The sequence below is a fragment of the Helianthus annuus genome, chromosome 1, assembly GCF_002127325.2.
Source record: "Helianthus annuus cultivar XRQ/B chromosome 1, HanXRQr2.0-SUNRISE, whole genome shotgun sequence".
Classification (NCBI taxonomy): Eukaryota; Viridiplantae; Streptophyta; class Magnoliopsida; order Asterales; family Asteraceae; genus Helianthus; species Helianthus annuus.
The window spans coordinates 59,056,021-59,080,756 of record NC_035433.2 but is presented as its reverse complement, the minus strand read 5'-3'; the positions used below and the strand labels follow the sequence as shown (position 1 = coordinate 59,080,756).

The following is a 24,736-nucleotide window of genomic DNA, read 5'->3' as shown; positions in this document are numbered from 1 at the left end:
ATTTGATGGAAGGTGTGAAACCCGGGTGTTAAAGTACCTAAATTATGTGTTTTAGTGCATTTTGGATGGTTAGATATTTCAAATGTGATCAATACGTGTGTTTATGGTTTTACAGGTTAATCGGCGTAATACGGTGAAGTTATAGAGCGTAGTGATGAAACGGAACAAGAACGAGTGATTATTAGAGAGATAGCACGTTACACGGGAGTTGTTCGGGTCAAAAGATAGCTCGAAGGAACAAGAAAAATGTGAATGAATGAAGTCCAGGTACCATTTGCTCATTAAATGAAAGTTGCAATGCATACAAAAATGTTCAGCGAAGTCAAAACGTAACCTACGGACTCGGGCGTAACCTACGGCCATAATATGTACAAAGAAACAGAATGTTTCAACCGTAAGATATGGTTGAAAAGTAGCCTACGGTAGTTATATGTAAGCAGTGCGTGGAGTGTTGTGGAAGGAATTAAATGGGTTTTGACCAGTGTTGTAAAAAACAGAATTAATCAGCCCGAGGATGTAGAGTATTGTATTTTGGTTTGGTTTCGTTTTGGTGTGTTTGTGTTTTGACAGGTTTCTACGTTCCATCTTCACGGATGCAATGAATCAAGTGTGGGGATGTTTGGCAACATCCCCGGTGAGATCTCAAAGAATTTATGAGGGGCGTATGTTCCGGTTAGATCGTAGCAGCTACACCAATACAAACACTCACTTGTTTTCTGATCAGGTGCATGTGTTTATCTATCATGTGTTTTATTTGTTTTCGTGTACTTGGTGGTGTGAAATTTTTGTGTTGAGAGTGGTTTCCTTGTGTTAAGTGTATTAGCCGTTCATGGTTTGCGGGTGGTATCTCTCGAGTTTAGATTATAAATTGCACCATACATTAGGGACAATGTATCCCAAGTGTGGGGATGCGGTAACTCGAGAAAAGGGTTGGTAAGATTGTTGATCTTAAATGCTTGAAGAGTTGAAATTGTGAAAAATTGAAAAATTTTGAAAATTTTTGTTTCTCAAGTATGCTTGAACTACATGAAAACCAACATTTTCAATCGCTAAAGGGTTCCTACTGATATTAAAGCTAACTTAGATCCCTAGTCATGGTTGTCCCTTTAAGTTTCATGAGAGTATTTCTGACAAGTTTTAAAGAATAGTTGAGAAGAGATGCCTAACTAGGGGTAACATGCTTTAGGAATTACACATGCTACGTGGCGGTAACCCAAATTCCTTTTGTTCGGTGAGATATTTGAGCCTACTAGATTGTTAGTTGAATTTGAAATAAATATTCAATTGTTGAGTGTAGGCCATATGTTGCTTTGTGTTAGAACTTGTATGGTTTGATACGTGCCAAGACTGTGCTTTAGCGTATACACATAGATGATAAAGGCATTAGGATCTTTTCATTGCAGCACCATAAATCCTCTGTATTTATTTTAGTCAAAGTACTATAACACATACACACATTATAGTCAACAAAGCTTTCAACCATCATTGAACCATTTCATCCCTATTAACCCAACCCCTAATTTGGATTTAAAATAAAAAAGTAACAAATTTTAAAGCTCAAACAATTTCCAAAAAACAATGCAAGGTTCAAACGGGTCCCTTACATATATCGAGGTGTACAAATCGGTTTTTTTCAAAAACCGGTTTCGGTTATTAACCGAACCGGTTTTTTTTCATCCAAAACGAAAACCAGTTTTTTCTATAACCGGTTTCGGTTACTAATCGGTTTTTCAAGCCCAAAACAATAACCGGTGTAACCGGTTGGGATCGGTTTTTAACCGATTTTTGCCAAAAAAACCGATTTTAACCTGTTTTTTAAAACCGGATTCGGTTATTAACCGGTTTTTCAGATCGAGAATCCTAACCGGTTATAAAAAATGGGTTTAAAAAAACCGGTTTTGGTTTTTTTCCCGGTTTCGGTTCTAAAACCGGTTTTTTTTTGTACACCTCTACTTACCAGTGTTGTAAAAATCGGAATTAATCGGCGCTTAGGCGCTAGTCTGGCATTAACTGATTAATTTTGAGCTAGTCAGACCATTAGTCGGTAGTCGGTCCAAACCGGTCCTAGTCGGTGCAAGGCGGTCCAAGTCGGCCCAAGTCGGCCAAATCGTTTCTAGGCGGCCCACTTCTTTTGGTTTACATCTGGTCCAAACAAATGTTTTTAACCATTAAATACATGGACCAAATTGTTTAATTCCAATCTGGCCCAAAAAAAACATGTTTTGACCCATTAAAATATATTGGATGAGGCATCGTCTAAACCTAGCAATCATACATTATCACCACTTCTTCTCCTTCTGTACACCACTTGGATTTTGGACCACAAAAGCATAAAAGGCAAGCAATTGGATGATTTTGGAACATAAAGGCACAGACAACAAGCAATTGGGCGACACTAACATTTTAACAAGTATATTTTTACATTGTTTGTGTTTATATATCTGATTATCTTTTGTAAATGGGGTAAAACTTAAACTTGAACATGATTTATGTATTAATTAAGCAAATTAACATTTTTAGTGCCTTGTATAATTTGTGTTGTAAAAGAAAAAAAAGATTTGGCCAATATATAGTTAATGCAATACATGCTTAAAAGTTTTTAATGAAATATGTATAATGGCCGACATGTTTAAACATAACTCATATAATAAATCATGTTTAAGTGGCTTATATTTTGACTCATTAAATATACTTTATAATTTCAAACTGGTGGTGTTAAATTGTATTAAAGTTTTAATTTTAATAATATAGTTATATATTATGATTTAAAATTAGTGGTGAAACAAGGTAATGGTTTCACAAACACTTAGGCCTTTCTTGTTTCTTATTCATTTGACAGATTGCTACTTCTAATGTCACTAATGAAATCAACTGGCAATAAAAAACTTAAAAGGAAGTCTGGTAATATAGGATGGGAATATGGACAATTGAGAATTACATATAAAAATTCCAATGTCACCAATGGAATCAACTTTTTAGTTGTTTGAATTTTGAACTATTTTTAAGTATTTTATTGATATTAATTTGTGTGTATATATATAAATTTAAAAATTATATATATAAATTCTGATCCGATTAATCCTGATTAATCCCTAGTCAGTACTCCACCGTCCGACTAACGCCTAACGATCTCTACAACTGGTTTTGACACCTTAATAAAAAAGAGGACTACATTCACATGCAAGGAGGTTGGACTTTAAATTCATGATCCATCATCACGTGACTAGTGGCGTCGCACAAAAAAGGTTTTGAGGGACACAAAAGTCAAGAAGTTAATAATAATCATCATCATCTCACGCATATATACAAGGTTTTGAGGGTGACTTTCTTGGAAGCATCAAGTCAACACTAACATCATCATTATCTTGGATTTTGGAGGTGACAAAAGGTTTGGGTAGGGCTGTAAACGAACCGAACGAACACGAACAAGGCCTTGTTCGTGTTCGTTTGTTAAGAAAATAAATGTGTTCACGAACGGTTCATGAACACTTACCGAACGAGATTTTATGTTCGTGGTCGGAAATGAGCGTGTTCGCGAACGGTTCACGAACACAAACAAACACAAATAAATTTGGCGAACGCGATGAAGGATAAAGATAGATGGCCCAGAGAGTAGCACTCGAACTTGAATCCCTTATTATGGAACGGAGGTCGATCGTATTCGCTGATGTAAATAATGAGAAATGAAAGGGAAACGATGCATAAACAATGTGAAAGTGGGTTTCCTAGTTTAATTGTTAGGGTAATAAATACATAAAAGTTTAATAATATAAAAAGTACAAATAAAATATAAAAAGTACAAAGATCTTCAATTAAAACACAAACATACGAACATAAACGAACGCAAATCAATGAATGTTCATGAACATGTTCACGAACACGTTCACGAACACCTTACCGAACGTTCACGAACACAATCGAACGAACGAGACCTCTGTTCATGTTCGTTCATTTAACTAATCGAACGAAATTTCTTGTTCATGTTCGTTCGTTTATGAAACGAACGAACATAAACGAACTTCCCGCCGAACGGTTCACGAACTGTTCGCTGAACGTTCGGTTCGTTTACAGCCCTAGGTTTGGGCTTTCAATTAACAAAATAATCATCATCTTCAACGTGCAGACATTGGAAAATAAATGGGGTGATATGAAAAATAAGATAAATATGAGAAGATGAGAAGTGTATATCCCTTTCATTTATCAACCACATATAGATATATATATATATATATATATATATACAATGATTTAGTCAAAATATAACTGAAAATTTATGTAGTCAAAGTGTAACTGAAAACATAATAACTTAGGAGGATAATTAGGAGGGAATATATCTGTATTTATAACACTCCCCCTCAGATATATATTATTATTTATTATACACAGTTAATAACATACTTCAGGATGATATTAAATAGATACTTCAGGACCTATATAATAAACTGATACTACTGGATCAGTTGTACTGCCTCATTAAAAACCTTACTAAGAAAACCCATTGGGACAAAACTTAGTTAAGGGAAAAAGAGTACAGTGTGTATAATTCTCCCCCTGAATTCAACAAACATCTTTCAATCTACGGAGACGGATCTTGTGTGATAGTTGCTCGATAGTGTTTCTTGGTAAAGATTTTGTGAATAACGTGAATAGGTCAGCTAAATTTTCACTTGACTTGATTTGGCAAACATCAATTTCCCCTTCTTTCTACAAGTCATATGTTGAGAAGAATTTTGGTGAAATGTGCTTTGTTCGATCAACCTTGATGTAACCTTCTTTGATCTAAGCTATGCAAGCAGCATTGTCTTCATAAATAATTGTCGGCTCCTTCTTGATCTGTTCTAATCCACATGCTTCTTGTATGTGAGTAATCATTGATATCAACCACACGTATTCTCGACCAGCCTCATATAGTGCAATTAGTTCGGCATGATTTGATGACGTTGCTGTAAGTGTTTGCATAGTTGACTTCCAAGAAATTGTTGTGCCACCATATGTGAATAAACCTGTTTGAGATTTTTCTTTATGTGGATCTGATAGATATCCAGCATCAGCATACCCAACAAGCTGGGACTTTTGATCTTTATGGTAGAAAAGACCTAAGTCTTGTGTCCCGCAAATATATCGGAATATGTGTTTTATTCCATTCCAGTGTTTACGTGTTGGGTTTGAACTGTATCTCGCTAGTACATGTACCGAGAATGCAATATCAGGTCTCGTGTTATTTGCAAGATACATAAGAGCACCGATCGCACTTAAGTACGGTACTTCTGGACCAAGTACTTCTTCGCCTTCTTCTTGAGGGCGGTAAGGGTCCTTTTGAGGATCTAGCGGTCGGACAACCATGGGTATGCTAAAAGGATGAGCTTTGTCCATATTACAATGTACTAACATCTTCTGGATGTAATTTGACTGATGTATGAATGTACCGTTGTGCAAATGCTTGAACTGCAGGCCGAGACATAATTTTGTTGTGCCAAGGTCTTTCATCTCGAATTCTCTCTTTAATATATTAGCAGTTTTTTTTATCTCTTCAGGAGCTCCAATGATGTTTATATCAACCACGTAGACTGCTATTATAGTGAATTTTGAGAGTGATCTTTTTATAAAAACACATGGAATGATTACATCAGACTTGTATCCTTCTTTTTCAAGATATTCACTAAGCCGATTGTACCACATACGGCCAGATTGTTTAAGACCATATAAAGATCTTTTTAGCTTAATAACACACATGTCTCGAGGTATTGATTTTAATGCTTCCGGCATTTTTAATCCTTTAGGGATTTTCATGTAGATGTCATTTTCTAGTGTCCCGTACAAGTATGCAGTGACGACATCCATAAGTCTCATTTGAAGTCCTTCTGAGGTTGCAAGGCCAATTAGAAATCTAAGGGTTATCGCATCCACTACAGGGGAATACGTTTCCTCATAATCAACTCCTGGGATTTGGCAAAACCCTTGTGATACAAGACGTGCCTTGTATCGTACAATCTCATTCCTTTCATTTCTTTTTATAGTAAACACCCATTTATAACCTACTGGTTTGACGTCTATGGGTGTTCGGACTACAGGTCCGAAAACATTTCGCTTTTCAAGCGAACCTAACTCAGCCTTTATGGCCTCTTGCCATTTTGGCCAATCAACTCTGTGCATGCACTCTTCTAGAGTTTTAGGTATGTAATCATTTTCATTGATTATATTTGTTGCTATAGCATATGAGAACATATCATTAACACGTGTTTCATTTCGGTTCCATATTGTACTATTTTGTACATAATTGATAGAGATCTCGTTTTCGTTTGGTACCAGTGCGTCTTCTGGATTTTCATTTTCCTCTGGAATTATATTTGTCTCTTCTGGGACATTTACCTCTTCTAGAGTTTCATTTACTAAATTTTCACCAACTGATTTATTCTGCTCTTTTCGCTTACGTGGGTTTTTTTCTTTGGAACCTATTGGTCTCTCACGTTTTCTTTGTATGGTAATCGCTTCTGGGATTACTTCAATTCGAGCAGGTGCATTTGATGCTGGTATATGTGACTTTGTCACCCTATTTGTGTATGTGAATGCATCTGATAATTCATTTGCGATTCTTTGCAAATGTATAATCTTTCGGACTTCAGATTCACATTGACCACTTCGGGGGTTGAGATTCGATAATGATGATGCATTCCATGTTAACTCTTGTGTTACCAGTCTTTCTTTAGTCTTATCTCCCCCAAGACTGGGAATACTGTCTCATTAAACTGACAGTCAGCAAAGCGTGCTGTAAACATGTCACCCGTTAATGGTTCTAAATATTTAATAATAGAAGGGGCACTAAAACCAATGTAAATGCCCAGTCTTCTCTGTGGTCCCATTATGGTACGTTGTGGTGGCGATATTGGTACATATACCGCACAACCAAATATTTTGAGGTGGGACAGATTTGGTTCTCTTCCGGAGACCAGTTGTAATGGGGAGTATTCATGATCGGCAGTTGGTCTTAATCGGATTAGTGCAGCAGCATGTAGAATAGCATGCCCCCATGCAGAAGATGGCAATTTGCATCTCATCAGGAGAGGTCTAGCGATTATTTGTAATCGTTTAATTAATGATTCAGCTAAACCATTTTGTGTATGAACATGAGCTACTGGATGTTCAACCTTTATCCCAATCGACATACAATAATCGTTAAAAGCTTGGGATGTGAATTCTCTTGCATTATCCACCCGTATGGTTTTAATTGGATTTTCAGGGAAATGAGCTCTCAACTGTATGATTTGCGTTAATAGTCGGGCAAACGCTACATTTCGGGTAGCTATTTCATATCTTTGAGAATAGTGTTAGTACTACCGCTATCTACCAGACATTCATCACCAATAATAGCTCTACTGGAGCCAGCATGCATATTTCTTTAGGAAATAAATAAAAATTAATGCAAAGAGTAAAAATAAAACATTGCAAAAGTTTCAAACCAAACCAAATACCAAGGTCACAATGTGAAAAGTAAAACATAAAAGGTACGTTAAATATGTTTAAACATCACGAACATTTTCAATGAAATCGCATGCATCCAAATGAACGTCTGATATCGTGGGTGAAGGTGCATTCTCAATCAGATTAGTTTCAGCATTCTTTCCTTTTTCTTTCATCATGCGTTGATATGCCTCAACGAGGTGTTTAGGGGTGTGACATGTGCGGGACCAATGATTTGACATTCCACATTTATAACATATATTGTTTTGGCTCTCGCCGATTCTCCCTCTAGGAGGTCGTCCCGTGTTTTGTCAGCTCGATTCGCCACCACTAGATTTAGAATTTTGAGATTCTCTTCGCCATGTATTGCTCCTTCCACGACCACGCCCGCGACCGCGACCGTGATCTCTCCCACGTCCGCTTTGATAATTTGCCGCATTGGCTTCTGGCAATGGGCTTGCACCGACTGGTCGCGCTTGATGATTTTGTAGTAGGAGCTTGTTGTTTTGCTCCGCGACCAACAAACATGATATTAATTCAGAATATTTTGTAAATTTACGTTCCCTATACTGCTGCGACAGGAGCATGTTTGATGCATGGAACGTTGAGAAAGTTTTCTCAAGCATGTCTTCGTCGGTTATTTTTTCACCACATAATTTAAGCTCAGAGGTGATGCGGAAAAGAGCAGAGTTGTACTCGCTAACACTTTTATAATCTTGTAGCCTCAAATGAAGCCATTCATAGCGAGCTTTAGGGAGCAAGACCAGCTTCTGGTGGTCAAATATTTCTTTGATATTTTTCCACAACTCGAGAGGGTCCTCAACAGTAAGATACTCCCTCTTCAAGTCTTCGTGAAGACGGTGACGAAGGAATATCATGGCCTTAGCCTTATCTTGAGCGGAGGTTTGATTCTCATCATTGATTGTCGCACCTAGATTATTTGCTGTCAGATGAATTTTCGCATCAAGAGTCCATGGGAGGTAGTTATTTCCCGAGATGTCAAGGGCGACGAATTCGAGTTTTGATAAGTTCGACATTTTGTCTGGATGTATGAGCCGAAGATGTTCGGAATCACAAAACAGAAACAGAGTGATGAATATGTGTTGTTGGCCGGCGACGGGAAAACGGCTACAAATTCTTGTGATTGATCTCAGATTTCTGATATCTCAGATTTCCGATAAATCTCAGTTTGTTAGAGCCTCGTGCTGATAACGTGATATGAAAAATAAGATAAATATGAGAAGATGAGAAGTGTATATCTCTTTCATTTATCAACCACATATATATATACAAGGATTTAGTCAAAATATAACTGAAAATTTATGTAGTCAAAGTGTAACTGAAAACATAATAACTTAGGAGGATAATTAGGAGGGAATATATCTGTAGCATTATTTTGGGAGGATTGTTATACGGGTAAAATTCAATCCACAAGGAAACAAACCCAAAAGTGGGCCGCAATTATCATATACATGGACTGCTTGTGGGAATATACAAAGATCATTTGGCCATTCTACAAAGAATCATCATTATGCATATGGGCCGACATCTTGGAAGTGGTGGCTGGGCTTTTGTTTTGGATCAATTGTGGGAATATATTGACGGCGGAAGGTTTTCAACATCATCATCACTCACAATATTAAGGGAGTGCACGTGAACAGAGACATGATGAGCGGCTAATCTCGTATTGGTTTCTTCCGGATGGAGGGTTTTTGTAAGTTAGATGATACTGCGTGTTTGTTACAATCGTTTTAACTTGGTGATCTAAGTATTCGATGTTTTTCATCATTGATTTGACTTAGTGATTGTAAACAATTGTATTTATTTAAACCTTAATTTCTAAGCATTCAGTTCCCGAGAGTTCTAGTAATTGGGATATATTTGACATGGGTTTAGGGTTTGTAATTGTAATTGATAATCATTCGATAACCTCCCGCTATGTATTAACCGGAGTACTTAGTCGTTGGTTATCACAATTAGTTAATCAAAATTAACACCTATGTCTATGTAGGTCACGATTAAACACATAGTTGAAGCTAACTGTAAAACCTGAAATCTGGAGGAACCATCTTCTCTCCTATTGATTTAATTCTCAATTTTTATTCGTTAACCTAGACAATTCTCCTAAACAATCAAACCATCAATTGAATTTTACTTTTTAGCATTAGTTAATTAATACTTAGCATCATAACATTTTCCACAATCCTCCTCTGGTTCGATATCCGACTTATCCTATCTACATAGTTTAGTTGGTTTTTGCATGTCTATAACGACAAACATCAAAATGGCATCGTTGCCGGGGAGGCGTGCGCAAAGTGTTTAGTGATAAGTTTTAGTAAAAAGAAATCCAAAAATAGTGTCAGTTTTGTTTTGTTTTGTTCAGATTTACGCGTGGTGCTTGTGTTTGTGCAGGATGACAGGTCTTACAATATTATGCAGCTCTCTTACATGCATTTTGTGCAGGGAACCACTTCACCCGTGTATCGGTTGCCACGAGGCCCGATTTAGACGGGAAAAAGCGAAATTGGAAGAAACACCGATGCCTTGCTATGATAATCCTTCCCCTCCACCATATTTCTTTGATTCTGATAAAACGGTAGAGGATGGTTATTACTCTAACGGATGGGATCGGGACGAGGATACTTATTATGAACCAAGGACGGATGGACAATGTTTCTGTTGCGGTCGTAATCATACTTATGATTATGATGATGTGTGCGCGGTGTATTTGGAAAATCCAGAGTATTGAAATAAAAAAATGATGGATGCGTACATCTCAAGACCGTATCAGGGATACCGACAGTATCATCCCGAGGAATATTCTAAGACCGAAGAGGAGAAAAAGCTTGCTATGTTGGAAGTGACTTTGTCCAAACTTGAGCAGTATTTATCAGCACCCAACCTTTCTGATGAAGATTGAATCAGCTTTCTAGTTTCCAAGTGTCAGAAGTTAAAAATGAAGATAGAACTAGAAGAACGCCTTTCACCATTACCTGATGATATTAGAGATTATTCTCACATGGAGGAGGAGGTTGTGGAGGATAATACCATACCAATGAATCCTTTATCTGATGAAGAGTCACTGGTGAATCAGATGGTGTGTGAGGATGAGGAGGCAGAGCAGTCTGATGAGATGAATGTGTGTACCGAACCTCTCCCCATATCAATCATTCAAATTAATAAGTGTGGGGAAGAGGGTTCGAGAAAGAAGATGAGAAGGGTGAAACAACAAGACATCAAGGTATATCTCGTGAAGTGGATTAGCGAAACCCGCAGGTGCAGTCTGAACATGCCAATTATACTTACAAACCTATGGAGATGGCATGTAAATTTCCGGGCATTCGTTGGAAATGTTTTGGGTAAGTGTGCATTGAGACCACCGTAGCGCATAGCAGGTACGGTCTGGCTGAAGACCTTTAAACTTAGTGCTCTCGGGAGGCAGCCCGAGGATGTAGAGTATTGTATTTTGGTTTGGTTTCGTTTTGGTGTGTTTGTGTTTTGACAGGTTTCTACGTTCCATCTTCACGGATGCAATGAATCAAGTGTGGGGATGTTTGGCAACATCCCCGGTGAGATCTCAAAGAATTTATGAGGGGCGTATGTTCCGGTTAGATCGTAGCAGCTACACCAATACAAACACTCACTTGTTTTCTGATCAGGTGCATGTGTTTATCTATCATGTGTTTTATTTGTTTTCGTGTACTTGGTGGTGTGAAATTTTTGTGTTGAGAGTGGTTTCCTTGTGTTAAGTGTATTAGCCGTTCATGGTTTGCGGGTGGTATCTCTCGAGTTTAGATTATAAATTGCACCATACATTAGGGACAATGTATCCCAAGTGTGGGGATGCGGTAACTCGAGAAAAGGGTTGGTAAGATTGTTGATCTTAAATGCTTGAAGAGTTGAAATTGTGAAAAATTGAAAAATTTTGAAAATTTTTGTTTCTCAAGTATGCTTGAACTACATGAAAACCAACATTTTCAATCGCTAAAGGGTTCCTACTGATATTAAAGCTAACTTAGATCCCTAGTCATGGTTGTCCCTTTAAGTTTCATGAGAGTATTTCTGACAAGTTTTAAAGAATAGTTGAGAAGAGATGCCTAACTAGGGGTAACATGCTTTAGGAATTACACATGCTACGTGGCGGTAACCCAAATTCCTTTTGTTCGGTGAGATATTTGAGCCTACTAGATTGTTAGTTGAATTTGAAATAAATATTCAATTGTTGAGTGTAGGCCATATGTTGCTTTGTGTTAGAACTTGTATGGTTTGATACGTGCCAAGACTGTGCTTTAGCGTATACACATAGATGATAAAGGCATTAGGATCTTTTCATTGCAGCACCATAAATCCTCTGTATTTATTTTAGTCAAAGTACTATAACACATACACACATTATAGTCAACAAAGCTTTCAACCATCATTGAACCATTTCATCCCTATTAACCCAACCCCTAATTTGGATTTAAAATAAAAAAGTAACAAATTTTAAAGCTCAAACAATTTCCAAAAAACAATGCAAGGTTCAAACGGGTCCCTTACATATATCGAGGTGTACAAATCGGTTTTTTTCAAAAACCGGTTTCGGTTATTAACCGAACCGGTTTTTTTTCATCCAAAACGAAAACCAGTTTTTTCTATAACCGGTTTCGGTTACTAATCGGTTTTTCAAGCCCAAAACAATAACCGGTGTAACCGGTTGGGATCGGTTTTTAACCGATTTTTGCCAAAAAAACCGATTTTAACCTGTTTTTTAAAACCGGATTCGGTTATTAACCGGTTTTTCAGATCGAGAATCCTAACCGGTTATAAAAAACGGGTTTAAAAAAACCGGTTTTGGTTTTTTTCCCGGTTTCGGTTCTAAAACCGGTTTTTTTTTTGTACACCTCTACTTACCAGTGTTGTAAAAATCGGAATTAATCGGCGCTTAGGCGCTAGTCTGGCATTAACTGATTAATTTTGAGCTAGTCAGACCATTAGTCGGTAGTCGGTCCAAACCGGTCCTAGTCGGTGCAAGGCGGTCCAAGTCGGCCCAAGTCGGCCAAATCGTTTCTAGGCGGCCCACTTCTTTTGGTTTACATCTGGTCCAAACAAATGTTTTTAACCATTAAATGCATGGACCAAATTGTTTAATTCCAATCTTGCCCAAAAAAAACATGTTTTGACCCATTAAAATATATTGGATGAGGCATCGACTAAACCTAGCAATCATACATTATCACCACTTCTTCTCCTTCTGTACACCACTTGGATTTTGGACCACAAAAGCATAAAAGGCAAGCAATTGGATGATTTTGGAACATAAAGGCACAGACAACAAGCAATTGGGCGACATTAACATTTTAACAAGTATATTTTTACATTGTTTGTGTTTATATATCTGATTATCTTTTGTAAATGGGGTAAAACTTTAACTTGAACATGATTTACGTATTAATTAAGCAAATTAACATTTTTTAGTGCCTTGTATAATTTGTGTTGTAAAAGAAAAAAAAAAAGATTTGGCCAATATATAGTTAATGCAATACATGCTTAAAAGTTTTTAATGAAATATGTATAATGGCCGACATGTTTAGACATAACTCATATAATAAATCATGTTCAAGTGGCTTATATTTTGACCCATTAAATATACTTTATAATTTGAAACTGGTGGTGTTAAATTGTATTAAAGTTTTAATAATATAGTTCTATATTATGATCTAAAATTAGTGGTGAATTGACAAACACTTAGGCCTTGCAAACAATTTATTCTTCCCAATTCAACTCATTACGTATTCGTTTCACTATGTTCAACTCATTCGGTCAATGAATGATTTTAAGTTCACAAATTGGCTTGGGGTTCAAGATTTCAGATATAGCAATACATGCTCAAAAGTTTTTAATGATGTATAATGGCCGACATGTTTAAACATAACTCATATAATAAATCATGTTCAAGTGGCTTATATTTTGACCCATTAAATATACTTTATAATTTGAAACTGGTGGTGTTAAATTGTATTAAAGTTTTAATAATATAGTTCTATATTATGATCTAAAATTAGTGGTGAAACAAGGTAATGGTTTGACAAACACTTAGGCCTTTCTTTTGCTACTTCTAATGTCACCAATGAAATCAACTGGCAATAAAAAAAACTTAAAAGTAAGTCTGATAATATAGGATGGGAATATGGACAATTGATAATTACATATAAAAATTCCAATGTGACCAATGGAATCAACTTTTTTACTTCTTTGAATTTTGAACTATTTTTAAGTATTTTATTGATATTAATTTGTGTGTATATATATAAATTTAAAAATTACATATAAAAATTCCGATCCGATTAATCCTGATTAATCCCTAGTCAGTACTCCGCCGCCCGACTAGCGATCTCTACAACATTGCTACTTACATATACAGATGACTCCAAATAAAAACCACCAAACTGGTTTCCTCGAACCTGAGAAGCAAGAAAACATAAAATACAAAAAATAAAATTCATAAATGAGATCTTAAATTAGGGATGCCAATGTGATACAAGTGCTTTTAATAACATTTGAACAGGTAATATGATAGAAATGCTTCTCAAGTAAGTAGTCAAAAGGGGTCTTGTAGTATGTCTTATGTAAATAGTAATCCATGCTGCAACAGAAGAAAAAAAAAAGAGTTAAATGCCAAAATAGTCCCTGTGGTTTGGACTGTTTTGCCAGTATAGTCCAAAGGTTTCATTTTTAACATCTGGATCCAAAAAGTTTTCATCGTTGCCATTTTGGTCCAACTGACTTAACTCCATCCATGCTCCTCAGTTAAGGGGTATTTTTGTCATTTCATGTTTTCTGAATTATATTAAAGATTATAAAAGAACAAAAACTGTTTTGAGGGAGGATCGAACCCGGGCCTCTGGCCGGTTCACTCACAAACGCACAAGACACTAGCCAGTGAGCCATGCTCACATTTGTGCAAGAAATGGATCTTTATTGATTTTATTCTTTGATACAGTTCATCACCTACACCTGCAAACAGATGACCAAACAGGTGCCACATCATCGGTTTCAGTCATTAGCTCGTTAATCAGCATGTATTCGAGATGCGGGTGCTTTAAAGATTCGTTAAAATCGTTTTCCGAAACTGAAACCCACGACGTTGGTTCTCTGGAGTTCTATGATCGCAGCTTATGGGTTTCACGGAATGGGAAAACAAGCAGTCGAGTTATTCAATCAAATGGAAAACGAAGGGTTAGAACCGAACGATGTTACGTTCTTGAGTTTACTTTACGCTTGCAGTCACTGTGGGTTAAAAGACGAAGGGATCAAGGTTAGGGTTTCTTTGGTCATTTGTTTGCAGGTGTAGGTGATGAACTGTATCAAAGAATAAAATCAATAAAGATCCATTTCTTGCACAAATGTGAGCATGGCTCACTGGCTAGTGTCTTGTGCGTTTGTGAGTGAACCGGCTAGAGGCCCGGGTTCGATCCTCCCTCACAACAGTTTTTGTTCTCCTTTTATAACCTTAAATATAATTCAGAAAGCATGAAATGACAAAAATACCCCTTAACTAACTGAGGAGCATGGATGGAGTTAAGTCAATTGGACCAAAATGGCAACGATGAAACCTTTTTGGATCCAGATGTTAAAAATGAAACCTTTGGACTATACTGGCAAAACAACCCAAACCACAGGGACTATTTTGGCATTTAACTCAAATAAATAAATAGAAAAGTTGTTAGCATGCTAGAAAACGGATTAAGGTAAGAAACCTCATAAATCTATTTATTGGACTTTTGCTAAAATACACGACCAAACATCCATCATTGAAGGCCAAACTGTTATTAGAAAGATGCAAAACCTGGTGATCCACATAAGCCCAACCCCTCCGTATACGTTCCACTTCTAAATCATATAGTTCTTGAATATTCTCACAGGTGTATATGATCTGCAAATTCAAATTTTATTACAACACTGTGGACCATGAAGAAACAAACAGGGTTGACCATTGACTTCACTTAGATTTATTATTACAATACCTTACCTTAACGCAAATGTAAGGTCTACACCTGGATGCTCACTATCCGAGTAAGAAGAGTTATAAGGCCTGAATGCAATAGTCGCACCTGGGTGTCTTTCCCAATGATCTGATGCCCTCCGACTGTTATCATCGAGTAAAAACTCAAACGCCTAAGAAAACATAATTGTACAAACTAGTTTTAGTATATGAAACAGATTTGCTAAAAATAAGCAATCAGTCTAACGTGTACCATCTGGTTCTCTAGCTACGCATCTGTTTATGGTTGCATCCTGATAAATGTTGCCTTTGAAATCTCCCCACATGCTAAAACTATAACTGACCCAACAAATGCCATTCAAAGTATCAAAGCATTGAGGTAATCATAAAAGCTTTGTTATATTAGTTAAAACAACGCTAACAAAAAAAACCCTTGAATTTAAAGACAATTTGTGGTTTGAATTGGACTTTTTATCTTCAGCACCCAAGCCACTAAGTGGTCACCCCAGGGAACAACGGAGAAGGACCTTCGAACACAGCGCCAGCTCAGAATGTTTCGGCATTATTAGGCTTACCAGAAGGCGAAACCCCAGCCTCGTGGTATGCCAAAAATATCGCCACTATCAATGCAGCGTACCAGTCGCTGATTGCGCAACAAGCAGTTTTGACGGCAGAACCGTCCTTAGTAACTCCCCCAAGTCAAGGAGCGCGCCAGATGCCTCCACCGCCAAATCTCCAAGGCAGAATAAACAGGCCTCCCCCTACCAGACGTTTGAGCGTACACGACACGCACGATACAAGAGGGGAAACGGATAGTTATTATGACTATCCGTCAACCCTTCAACGAGGCCCTGTTCACAGCCGGCTCACGCCGCGCAACATGAACAACGAATGTGAAGAGACAGATCCGAACGATCCGACTTGGGTAGATGACGAGGATTCGTCAGTCTTTAACCGATTGCCAAAAAATCACGAGTACTTCAAGCCGAGACAGCACATCGGGTACACAGAAGAAGCTGAAAGAGATTTCCGCCTGGCGTACCGACCAGCGGAAGCTGCGGAACACTCCAAGTTCATCCCAAAAATTGCGCTCGCGCCGCTTTCACGAGAGAAACTACCCCCGACTGTCGGGAAATTCAACGGATTGACTGATCCAGATGATCACGTCAGAACATTCACAAGTGTAGGCTGCATGGGAGGTTGGAACATACCCATGTGGTGTCACTTGTTTATTCAAACTCTTACCGAGGCGGCTCGCGCCTGGTTTGATAGCCTTCCGCCTGGGAAGATTAAATCGTGGGTAGATTTCAAGACACAGTTTTTGAGCTACTTCAGCCAACAACGTCGCTACCAGCGCGACACAGCTGAAGTAGAAGATATTTGGCGAAGAGATGGTGAAGGTCTGGAGGACTTCATCACCCGTTTTAATAAGGAATGTTTGGAGATAGGCGGCGTTAGTGAACAACTCATGTGTTGTCACTTTAAGAAGGCCATCCGCTGTGATAGTCTCATTAGAACTATCACAGGTAAAGATGTAATGCCAAAGGAGTGGGATAAACTCATGTAGGCTGCAAAAATCGTCGCGCAAACCGAGGAGTCACTCGCTGGTAGCAAGAGTTATTACTCTGAAGATCGATTCCCTAGAGAAAACACGTGTGACAACAACAAACGCAACAAATACAAGAGTAATGACTGGAAGTCTGGAAGATCAAGAGGCCATGACGACAGGCCGCGCTACAGGGAAGACGCGCGTGAAACGATTGACCGAATCGGTTACAAGAAAGCGGTCAAAGACGACAATCGTGACAATCACTGGACTCCGCTCACAAAAACGCCAAAAGAAGTATTGATGACGGAGAATCACGATTTCAAGGCTCCCAGGCCTATGACAAACAAGAGGGGGCAAGACCCCAACTTGTACTGCGACTTTCATAAAGACTCAGGGCACTTGACTGATGACTGTTACAGTTTGCGCCAAGAAATTGAGAAAGCACTTAAAAGCGGTAAACTAAGCCATCTGTTGAAGAACGTGCGCAAAGAAACTCGCCAGCTGCAGCGCCATGATGAAGGAAACCACAAGAAAGTCCGACGTCTAGAGACTCACATGGTCAACGGACCTAGGTATACCGCGAAAGAGAAGGGCAAGCGTCCATACGAGCCTTCATGGCAAGAGCAACAGGTCATTTTCCCGATAGTGCGCGGCGGTCCTCGTGCCACACGACCCGTCGTCATTACCGGTATCATCGGCCATTATGAAACGGAATACATATTCATTGATCCAGGAAGTACAGCAGACATCATTTACGAGCAGTGTTTCAACCAATTTGATGAAGAGGACAAGGCGAGACTCGAGCCAGTCGATTATCCCTTGTCCGGATTTTGCAACGAGATGGTCTTCTCACTCGGTCAGATCAGTTTCCCCGTCACACTCTCTGACGGGAAACATTCAAGAACAACAAATGTGAACTTCATGGTGATGCCAGTAAAATCAAGACATGATGTGCTAATTGGGAGAGAGACCCAGGGTGAGCTGAACATGGTAACTTCAACACCCCACTCTGCGATAGGGTTCCCAACCAAAACAGGAGTAGCAATCATCTATGCCAAAAAGGAGGTGATGTCAACTGAAGAAATGCGCCCAGCGAAAGCGGCGAAGGTTTCTACGACCGAGCCCGAAAAATGGGTCTTAAACCGCAAATACCCAGAGCAAACAGTGACAATTGGCCACGCCATTTCGTCAGACATCCGTACGCGTTTGAAGCAATTATTGTTCCGAAATATGGATATATTTGCCTGGACCCCGGCAGACATGACCGGTGTCCCGCGCAACATAACCGAACATTGCTTAAACACTTACCCCTCCGTTGAACCAAAGGTCCAAAGAAGACGCAGCTTGGGAGCAGACAAAACGAAAGCAATGAACGAGCAAGTATGCGAGTTGCTTAAAGCTGGGATCTTGCGGGAGGTACGATATCAGAGTTGGGTTGCGAACCCGGTGATGGTTGAAAAGTCAAACGGCGGGTGGCGAAGACTACACTGATCTCAACAAGGCATGCCCAAAGGATTGCTATTCCTTGCCTGAGATCGACAAAAAGATAGACTCGCTAGCGCCGTATAGATGGAAGTGCTTTTTGGATTGCTATAAGCGGTATCATCAAGTTCAGATGAAACTCGAAGATGAAGACAAGACAGCCTTCAGAACTGATCTTGGAATCTTCTGCTACACAAAGATGCCTTTTGGCCTAAAAAATGCTGGCGCAACATATCAACGGTTGATGGACAAGACCTTCGCAGGAGACATCGGAAAGCAAATCGAAGTTTACATCGATGATCTAGTGGTTAAAAGTCCCGAAGAGGACCAAATGTTGAAAGACATCGAAAAAACGTTCAATTCATTGCGCAGTGTAAATATGAAGCTGAATCCAGCCAAATGCTCCTTTGGCATGGAAGAGGGGAAATTTCTAGGCTTCATTGTCACAAACGGCGGTTTCAAAGTGAATCCAGAGAAAGTACAGGCTATAGAGCGAATGTCCTCACCGCGAACCATCAAAGAGATGCAACGACTGGCCGGTCGACTGGCCGCGCTTAATCGTTTTCTCTCCAATCACGCCGCGAAGTCGTACCCCTTTATCAGCACGTTGCGCAACTACGTAAAGAAACAAGAATTCAAATGGACCCCCGAGGCGGAGGCGGCTTTTCAGCAAATGAAACAGTGTCTGATTAAACTTCCTACCCTGACTGCACCATTCGAAAAGGAACCACTCGTACTGTACTTATCTTCTTCAGATAAGGCAGTAGGGTCAGTATTATTGGTGGAGAGAAATGGAGTTCAAACTCCAATTTACTACGTCAGCAGGGTACTCACTGACCCAGAAACAATATATTCAACGATGGAAAAAATAGTTCTTGCATTGCTACACGCCTCCCGAAGGCTGCGCAGGTATTTTACAGGCCAAGTGATAACCGTGCTTACCAACTTCCACATTGGCACAATATTGCAAAAGCCTGAGACATCAGGCAGATTGGCAAAATGGGCCATTGAGCTAGGAGGCCATAACATCTTGTACAAGCCACGTCCAGCCATTAAGGGTCAGGTCCTAGCCGACTTCGTCACAGAAGTGACGGCCGATAAAATCAAAGAATGCGAGCTGATAGAGACTCCTGAGAACGACGTGACTGATGGGACTTGGATGCTTTATACTGATGGAGCATCCAATGAAGATGGCGCAGGAACAGGACTGCGCCTGGTGAGCCCCGAGAATCATGAATTTACTTACGCCATCAAGTTGTACTTTAAAAACACCAACAACGAGGCGGAGTATGAAGCATTTCTGGCAGGCCTACGCCTCGCCATCAAACTGGGAGCCAAAAGCTTACGAGCACATGTCGACTCACTCCTGATAGCCAGCCAAGTCAATGGCATATACGATGCAAAGGGCGAAGTCATGGCTCTATATCTGGAACAGGCAAAAGAATTGCTTCAACAATTCAAATCTCACAAGGTTATCCACATCAATCGCTCGGAAAACAAGCCAGCTGATGCTTTAAGCAAGCTTGCTTCGACTTCTTTTCAGCACCTTGCAAAAGACGTAAGAATAGAAGTACTCAAAAATCCATCAGTACTGTTACGTCAAGTGAACGTGATTGAGATGGGACAGCCATCCTGAATGACCCCCATAATCCAGTATTTGCAAGAAGGGATTCTTCCTGAAAACAAAGCAGAGGCAAGGAAGATTCAAAACAAGGCCCTGCAATACGAAATGAATGGCGGTATTCTGTACCGAAAATCCTTCTTGGGACCACTACTGCGCTGCGTGGACCCCCAAGATGCGAACTACTTGATCAGGGAGATCCACGAAGGGATCTGCGGCATCCATGCAGGACCGCGCATGGTTGTCGCGAAGATCATGAGCGCCGGATATTACTGGCCAGGGATGCATGTCGATGCCCTGAAGGAGATCCGCAAATGTGACTCCTGTCAGCGACACTCTCCAAAAACCCTGCGCCCCAAGAACGACCTTATCCCGGTATCTACTGCATGGCCTTTCCAGCAGTGGGGAATCGACATGGTGGGACCCTTCCCAGAGGCTCCTGGCGCCGTAAAATTCATAATAGTAGCCGTCGATTACTTCACGAAATGGGTGGAAGCCAAAGCCCTCGCGTCAACTACAGCTATGATGGTGCGCAAGTTCATTTGGGAGCACATCATATGCAGATTTGGCCTCTCGCTCAAGATTGTAACCGATAATGGCACCAAGTTTGCGTCAGAAGACCTCCAGAAGTGGATGAAGGAGATGAAAATCGAGCACACTTTCACATCCGTTGCGCATCCTCAAGGCAACGGGCAGGTGGAAAGCGTGAACAAGTGCATTGTCGAGGGGATAAAGGCCCGACTGGGCACAAGGCGAAGAGGTTGGGTAGATGAGCTCCCGAGCATCTTGTGGGCTCATCGAACCATGCCAAAAACTAGTACCGGCGAAACCCCTTTTAGCTTAGTATATGGCTCAGAGGCGGTTATCCCGGCAGAAGTCGGCCTACCCTCCCCGCGCTTAGCAGCGGTCAACGCAATCGACAATGAAGCGGAAAGACGTCTTGACTTGGACTTGTTGGAAGAAAGGCGCGAAATCGCGCGAATCAGGGAAGCCAAGTACAAGACCCAACTGGAAAGGTACTATAACACAAGAGTCCGCATTTGTACCTTCACTCCGGGAGAATACGTCTTCCGCGATAATGAAGCGTCAAATACGGAACGTCCAGGAAAGTTAGCACCTAAATGGGAAGGCCCATATCTGATCCACGAAGTGCTAGGCAAAGGGGCTTACAAGTTACGCACCCTAGATGGCTACATCCTACCGCGAACATGGAATGCGCAACAACTGCGCAAATGCTATATGTAGCTTACTTCGGCCATGCGCCTTTTTACGTTCCTATGTCGGCTATACGCCGTTTGCAATTAATGTATGTTGGCCTAAGCGCCCATTTCCGAATTAATGAAAGCATACGACATGTTTTCTATTACTTCTTTCGTTACAAATGCATGTTAAACTTCTGATTAGCGCGAAAACACTCCAGCAACTTAGAAATTATCAAAAGACCGCCTCCAAGGTCCTCCGCGAACAAAGCGCGAGACCGGGCAGTTCCGTTTTACTTGAAGAGACTTCCGTTTATTCGAGCTAATTTAACCTAAGTTTTTGACAACAGTGCAATAATTCTAACGGGAATGAACAAACACAATTAATGTCATATAAAACATGCGCAAAAACGCAGCATTGTACAGTCAAAATGCAAAAAAAAAAATTAGAAGGCACAAAGCCTATCGACAACACCTATTCTAGTTCATCATGTTGATTTCCATCATCATCGCCATCATTATCAGTTCCATCATCACCACCATTCCCATCGTCACCACCATTTCCATCATCGTCGCCAGCTGTTTCCTCCTCATCCGATAACTCCACAGTCACTGGGGGATCAAGAATGGCCTTAAGACGCTGACACCAGTCGTCTTTCTTTAAAGCCTCTATGACCAAATCCATCACAGGCAAAGTAAGATTGTCATAAGCATCCTCAGCACGCGTAAGCGCAGCATTCGCCTGGTCGGTCACCGAGCAATGGCTCACATCAAACTCTTGTCCCAGCATCTCCTCAACGTGTTGGGCACATTCCAGATAGCCCCCTCGATGACCCACTGCGCGCGTAGAATCTGTGAGAGCAGCGACAGCGCGATCCAGCTCACCAGCATTGAGGATAGAGTTGGCAACTATAACGAGAACCGTATATTAGGATCAGCTAGCAAATCAGGCATGCAAAAATATGCAAGTACAAACTTACCAGCACTACTCCACGAGTGCGCATCCATTCAGCCTCAGACACAAGCGTGTCAACGATGCCTTGGGCCTCCGAGTAGTTGGTCTGAGCCACATTCAGAGCGGCAGCGCTGACAGCTCGCGCCTCTTCAGCAGTGGCAGCCTTAACCCTCTCTGCCTCGAGGTCGATCTCCAAGGACTCGCATCTATCAATCTGCTCATCCAGACGGCGTCTAAGCTCAGCGATTTCGACATCCTTGGCCAGGAGATCCTTATCCTTGCTGGATAATTGCACCTTTGTTTCAGCCAACTCAGCCTGAACAGCGACAAGATTTAAGCCATTTTGTAAATAACATAGCAAGGGAAAGTAAAGTGGTAAACTAACCTCCATCTGCTGCTTGGCAGCCTTCTCAGCCTGCGCATCTTCAACTTTCGCGGTCAGCTCAGCAACTTTTGCTTCAAGATCAACAATCTTGCTCCGAGCCGCAAAGGCGCGCTCATTATCCCTGTCACATATACGCCTGAACTCGGCCTTCTCCTTGGCCAATTGCTGTTCAGCAGTATGAAGTTTATTTTTAAGGCCCTCGCGCCCCCATTCCTCGGCTTTCTTGTCTGCATCAAACTTGGCCTTCTCCTCATCAAAAGTGGCCTTGGACTTCTCAAATTCAGCGATACGCTTTAGCATCCGCTCGCGATAACCCTCCCAGTCTGCTCGCTCCCTAACCATCGTTCGCCACTCGCGAACTATCTGATGGTTGGCGGCGCGAGCATTAGCTTCTCCAAGCACAAAGGTTCGATACAACATTTCATGGGTCTTCGCCCTCTGCCGGTTAACCTCTCCAGGAGTAAACGAGTTCAAGAACCAATCACGGCAGGGCCCGAATTCTTCAAATGTGTCCTTTTGCTTCAAACTCCAGGGAGCTTGGTGAGGAGCATCATCGCGTTCTTCCTCGGTATAACTCTTATAATATATATCACCGACGGTGTCCTTCGCCCCAATGACGTTTGGGTTATAGCCCCCAGCTCCACCAGAACTCGCACCACTAGAGGTATACCGACTTGACCCCTTGGAAGTATGTATCTTTGAACGGTCATGGGCCTCAGAATGCGCGAGGTGGGTAGGTTTGACGACTTCAGGCCCTTGCCTCCTCTCGGAACCCCTAACGACCTCCGACTCTTGAACATTGACAGGTTTGTCCATAGCCTTCTTTTGTTCTTGCTCCCTCTCCAACTCGGAGGCTCTCTTCTCCTCCTCAGCCTTCTTTCTCTTCTCCTCCTCAGCATTCTTCCTCTTCTCCTCTTCAACCTTCTTCTTCTCTTCAGTTTTTTTCTTCTTATCCTCCTCAGCTCTCTTCTTTTTCTCTTCCTCCTTCTTACGACGTTCCTCGGCTGTCCGCTGCGCGTCAACAACTTTCGCCACGTCTTGTTCAGCAATATGTTTCTCTTTAGCAGACTCATCACCAGCAGTCTGAGAAGACTTGATCGTAATTTTCGGCCTCTTCGGCTCTGGCTCAGTAAACGTGACACCCTTCTCAGGGGTCTTCTTCTTGATCTCTGCGGGAAATAAAACAAATAATTAAGCAAGGGAGATAAATAAAGGGAGAAAAATCAGGAGCTTACCAGGAGAGAACTTGTACAAAGAGCGCAGTTTGCTCGTCTTCCCAACCAAGGGAAGCACGTCAACAATCGGCGCAGAGCCCACACCAGCTGTGGTCTCACTCCTAACTCTTTTTCTACCAACCAACTGGGCAGCAGCATCTTCTTCTTCTTCAGTTTCCTCTTCATGCACCAAAGGGGTCGCGCCAGCATCAGGGTTACGAGAACCCGCGCTTCCAGAACTCTTTGAGCTACCCGCTCCAGTCTTTACATCAGCTGTGCGTGATAAGCCTTCAAGTGAGTCACTTATTATCACATAATTGTTTAAGTCACTCCGTCGAAGGCGAAGAGTACCTTTAACAGCGGCAGCGGTTGCGCGACTACTACCAGCCCCCTTGTTGGTCACCTCCGGACCCGCTTTAACTGTTTTCTTCTTCTTCAGGGGTTTTTTCTTCTTCTCTTCCGGGTCAGTCCCCAGGTCGCACAACACACCTGTAAATATATTAGACCACGAACTTAGCTCGCCGTTTGAAGACCCTACAGACTCCTCGCTGTAAAGATAAAGAACCTCTTTTCCAGCGGGAGTCACAGAGCGCAAAGGACGAGGTTTAGGGAATTGCACACCTTCTGTTGCAATTGGCGGCGCGGCAAATGCATCAGCAACAGGGTACATGAAGTTGCCCCTGATCTGCTCATACCAGCTCTCTTCATCCTCGCGCAGCGGGCGCACGCCCATTGATCCAGCAAAAGTGGCGAAGGCAGCTTGATATAGTTGCGCATCTACACGTCAGAATATATTATGTAAGATAAAAACAAACTTGAATCAAAGGAGAGGAAGAAAGTCACTAACCCTGATCGCCAATCTTCAAGACAGGGACCTCTTTGATGTCGG

The 24,736-nt window shown here is 41.0% G+C and overlaps 2 protein-coding genes across 2 annotated transcripts; both read right to left on the bottom strand.

The window, feature by feature from the left end:
• Positions 1-4,779: 4,779 nt before the first annotated feature.
• Positions 4,780-5,373, bottom strand: LOC118490225 (secreted RxLR effector protein 161-like). Its single transcript, XM_035987635.1, has one exon. The coding sequence runs from the start codon at positions 5,371-5,373 to the stop codon at positions 4,780-4,782; it is 594 nt and encodes a 197-aa protein (XP_035843528.1).
• A 2,396-nt stretch (positions 5,374-7,769) lies between these two features.
• On the bottom strand, positions 7,770-8,495 carry LOC110891663. Its single transcript, XM_022139321.1, has one exon. The coding sequence runs from the start codon at positions 8,493-8,495 to the stop codon at positions 7,770-7,772; it is 726 nt and encodes a 241-aa protein (XP_021995013.1).
• Between the last annotated feature and the right edge of the window lie 16,241 nt (positions 8,496-24,736).

Bases quoted from the DNA above. Each gene is read 5' to 3' on its own strand.
- LOC118490225 (XM_035987635.1), bottom strand. From the start codon at position 5,373: ATGGACAAAGCTCATCCTTTTAGCATACCCATGGTTGTCCGACCGCTA.
- LOC110891663 (XM_022139321.1), bottom strand. From the start codon at position 8,495: ATGTCGAACTTATCAAAACTCGAATTCGTCGCCCTTGACATCTCGGGA.